This window comes from Mastomys coucha, unplaced genomic scaffold, assembly GCF_008632895.1.
Source record: "Mastomys coucha isolate ucsf_1 unplaced genomic scaffold, UCSF_Mcou_1 pScaffold19, whole genome shotgun sequence".
NCBI classification, from domain to species: Eukaryota; Metazoa; Chordata; class Mammalia; order Rodentia; family Muridae; genus Mastomys; species Mastomys coucha.
In genome coordinates, this window is record NW_022196901.1 from 24000326 (window position 1) to 24004778 (window position 4453).

The window sequence follows — 4453 nt, forward strand, 5'->3', positions numbered from 1 at the left end:
TGGTGAGAAGTCTGGTGTAATTCTGATAGGCCTGCCTTTATATGTTACTTGACCTTTTCCCCTTCCTGTTTTTAAAATTCTTTCTTTGTTTAGTGTATTTAGTGTCTTTCTTAAAGTCCTGTATCATCATCATGAGAAGTGATTTTAGATCTGAATCTTGCTTTTCCAGGGTGATGGTGTGTCCAGGACTTGCTATGGTGGGAGTATTGGGTTCTGATGATGCCAAGGAACCTTGATTTGTGTTGCTTATATTCTTACGCTTGCCCCACATCATCTGGTTATCTCTAGTGCTACCTACCCTTGCTAAATCTGACTGGAGTCTGTCCTTCCTGTGATCCTGATTGTGTCAGAACTCCTCAGGGTCAAACTGTCTCTGTGATCCTGTGATACTGGGATCCTGTGACCCTGGGCTTTTTAGAGCACCTGGGAGTGGAGCTTCCTCTGGGTGTGTTAGGACTGACTGCAGAGGTTGCACCCAAAGTCTGCTCAGGGCACCGGCTTGTCCAGACAGACCCGAAGGACCTGAGCCACTGGGCTGGCAGAGTTCCTGTGCGTCTGAGTCCTGCTGGTCCCAGTTACTCCGGGTGTTGGGACAGATGGTGGGTCCTCCTCACCTCTGATCCTGGCGAGTTAGAGTGCCTGGGAGTGGAGCTTTCTCTGGGTGTCGTGGGACCGGAAAGAACCTGAGCCACTGGGCTGCTGGAGTTCCTGTATGCCTGGTCCTGCTGGTCCCAGTTACTCCCGGTATTTGGACAGATGTGTCCTCCTCACCTTTCCAGTATGAATTCTTTCATGCCATTGAGGATAATTGTGACATGCAAAGGCTTTATCACACTGAATATTTTCAGAGGGTTTCTCTCCAGTACGACTTCTTTCATGCCTTCCATGTCTTCTGGAACTTTGACAATGTTCTTCAATATTGTGGTCTTCCCAATTATAGCCTACAACATTGAGGTTCCTGTAGGTCTCCAACATCACATCTTTGTAGAGACTCTTCTGTGAAGGATTCAGCAAAGCCCATTCTTCTTGAGTGAAGTTCACATGCATATCATCATAGGTCAATGCATCCAGGTCGCAACTTTGGAGCTTGCCTGAGTCTGCTCCACAGCATCCAGAACAAGAGCACACGGCACACAGCGAATTTTCTTATATTGAACCACTCCTGCATTCCTGGGATGAAACCTCCTTGATCATTGTGGATGATGTCTATGGTGTGTTCTTCGATGCAAGTATTTTTGCATCAATGTTCACAAGTGAAACTGGTCTGAAATTCTGTCTTTGTTGTGTCTTTGTGTGGTTTAGGTAGTCAGGGTGACTGTGGCTTTATAGAATGAGTTTGGCAATGTTTAGTTTGAGGAATACTAGCTTTTCTGCACTAAATCCATTTGGTCCAGGGCTTTTGAGGAGTGGAAGACATTTAATGACTGCTTCTATTTCCTTAGGGGCTATAGGACTGACTATTTAGATAGTTGACCTGATCTTGATTTAACTGTGGAACATGGTCTCTGTCTAGAATATCAACCATTATATTTAGATTTTTCAATTGTGTGGAATACAGGCTTTTGAAGTAAGACCTACTGATTTTCTGAATTTCCTCAATGTACACTGTTGTGTTCCCCTTTTCGTTTCTGATTTTGTTAATTTGGGTACTGTCTCTCTGCTTTTTAGTTAGTTTGCCTAAGGCTTTGTCTGTATTGTTGTTTTTCCTCCAAGACACAGCTCTTGGTTGTGTTGATTCTTCTTATTGTTCTCTTTGTTTCTAATTGATTGATTTCAGCCTTGAGTTTCATTATTACCCACCCTAAAATCCTAACTTCCTCTCCATGAAAGGAGGCCTTGCCTTCCCTTGGGTGTCTTGAAGAAGCCCACCATGTCAATCCCCAGATGACACCCTGCCTGATCCCCAGAAGTTCAGGGCTGCCTATTAACCCTCTCATGCTAGGAATCACTGTTCTATCTAGAGCCTCCTGAGGAGGCAGGACAATTCATGGAGGGATAACAGTGTCTGTGACACTTAGCAAAACTGAGTCCAAAGGAGGATCCAAGGTACACTGATGGCTAAAAAGCAGAAGACATGGAGCCAGAGCTGCAGAATGTCCAGTCCAGAAGCAAAGAAAGGCAGAAAAGTCCATTCCACATCTGGCGGGCTCCCTGGCAGGCACTATGGATAGAAGCCAATCTCCTTCTTGAGCTCCTGGAAGTTCTCTGAGTATTGGGTGTTCTCAAGCTCCAACTACTGGAGGTCTGACATGACCCTGCTGATGCTCCAACTTGACTTTCTCATGGAAAGGAATTCGCCTGTGGTAGGGTCTGGCCCTGGGAGGATAGAACCCCATAAGGGCAGGCCTCTAAGATTACATGAACTCAGGCTGTGTCCTGGACTACCCCAGACCAGGGAATGCCACATTCTAGATTCTATATCCTGGGTCCTTCAAGTGCTTTTGAAACTTGTTATTCTGATCCCAGGACAGCAGAAGATAGACATCCAAGATGGAGGGTGCCCTGGCCAGCTGAGTTCACTCAGTAGACGTGGAGGGTCTGTCTAGCCCTTTATGCTCTCAGGAGCCTATGCCACAGATCTTGGCCCACCAGAAACAACGTGATTACCTTTCTCCTATTATCACAGCAGGAAATCTAAATCCTGGGTAACTAATACTGCCATGGCAGACATTTCACATAATCCTGGGGATTAGACCCAACATCAGTATAGCTTTACAAACTGCCCAAAAGATGCAAACGTGCTAACAATGTGACTGACCACATAGGCTAAAAGCAGTGCTGTTTAAAGTGTGGCTCCCAGACTTCAACACTGATATTGCCTTGAAACTGTTATACAGGTAAACCCTGAGGCCAAACACAGACCCCTGGATTGCAGAGTCTTCAGAGACACATGAACATGCAAACATGTAGACATAGGCACTCACTCATACTCACACAGAAAACCAGCACTGTGTCCTGGCTTTTATGTGCCTAGACCTAACTCACAGGTAGATGTAGGCACACCTTGGGATCCTCTGCAGTGAAAGAGTTAGAATGTACATTAAGCAGGCTAAACAACAGTCCTGAGGCCCTTTATTTCAGGTAACAAACACCTTCTCTAACCCCCTTCTAAGGAGCTCCTGTTGAGGTCATGGACCTTGTCTCATCATGGTAAGGTCATGCAGGCATCTGTCTTAAAGATCTAAAGTTCTTCCATTCAGCAGCACTTAAGACAATGAGCCTAGGTTGGAAATGGTGACCTCATATCATAATCTATGTGACAAATGGGATGGGGAATTCATTTGTGTCAAGGATCAGTGGACTCTGGGTAGTTTTGGGTCCCTGTTGGCCATGTGTAACAGCTTGAAGAGCCCAGTTCTAATGTTCATTGGGATTCTCAAGATGATGTCCTCGGACATGCCTGGAAACAACCAGAATAGTGGCCAGATAGTTCAATTTACATAGTGGATGTAACATTTCTGACTTATATTGCAGGATATTTGATCAACTGTGAACCCCAAGATTGTGTTATTTATTAAAAAAACAAAAACAAAAACAAACAAACAAACAAACAAAAACCTTGTTGTGGTGTGGCTCAGCACTAGAACACGCCTATTACACAAGATCTAAATAAAGTCAACCCCAGGTCAAGAGGCAGAGCAAGTAACTAGCTGAGAAAGAGTGAATATAAGTAAATGGAAAGGAGAGTCTGTCTTTAAAGGTATTTAAGACAGGGTAGAGAAGGATAAAGGAGGTTTTCCTTCTGACATTGGTGGGAAGGCCAACTGGGTACTTTCTCTGCCTCTCTGAACTAGCAGGTTTTCACCCCAGCATCTGGCTCCTGAGTTTTCATTGGTAAAACTAAATGGCTGAGATTTTTGTTTTTAAGCAACATTTTGGCTCTCCAACATTTGGCAAGACTCCACAGACAAAGAGATCACTCCTGCTGTGGATAACCTGAGACGCCATCAGATTTGGGAAGTTACCTGGGAAGTCCTCAAGGAGAGAGTTAAGGGTGGGAAGCATCATATGAGAAGGTTTAAGACCTGGAGAGTGCTATTCTAGATGGCTCAAAAATAGAAGCAGAAAATGAAAAGTCAAATAACTTTACTGCAATAGGCTCAATACCGATTATGATAGTTATCATCTTGGTATTTTATTCTTTATTCTTAATAGCCATAATGACTTCCTATACTCACTCAAAGAAAAAGTGGGTTGATAAGGCACACAAGCCTTAGAAGAAAAATTAGACAGACTTATAAATGAGAATAAGCAAAATACTCAAACATAGAAGAATTTACATAAGAGCCTACCAAAAAAAATTATACCTCAAGACTAGAAAGATTTGGCAACAGCAATATTGGAAGGTGGTCTTCAGCTATGATGGCAAACATGGTAGAAAGAGGAAGTTAGGGCTATAGAATAAGGAAATCAGATCACAGGTATTGATATTTCCCAGGATGTATTGCTAGAT

The 4453-nt window shown here is 43.7% G+C and overlaps 1 protein-coding gene across 1 annotated transcript in view; it reads right to left on the reverse strand.

Annotated features, from left to right (window-relative positions):
• LOC116097639 (zinc finger protein 431-like) overlaps nt 1-4126 on the reverse strand; it is a 12079-nt gene extending 7953 nt beyond the window's left edge. Inside the window, exons 1-2 of the mRNA XM_031380297.1 lie at nt 4108-4126; nt 834-1097 (exon numbers count right to left, since the gene is read on the reverse strand). Coding sequence (XP_031236157.1) covers nt 834-1097; nt 4108-4126 — 283 coding nt within the window. The remainder of the gene's footprint in view (nt 1-833; nt 1098-4107) is intronic.
• Between the last annotated feature and the right edge of the window lie 327 nt (nt 4127-4453).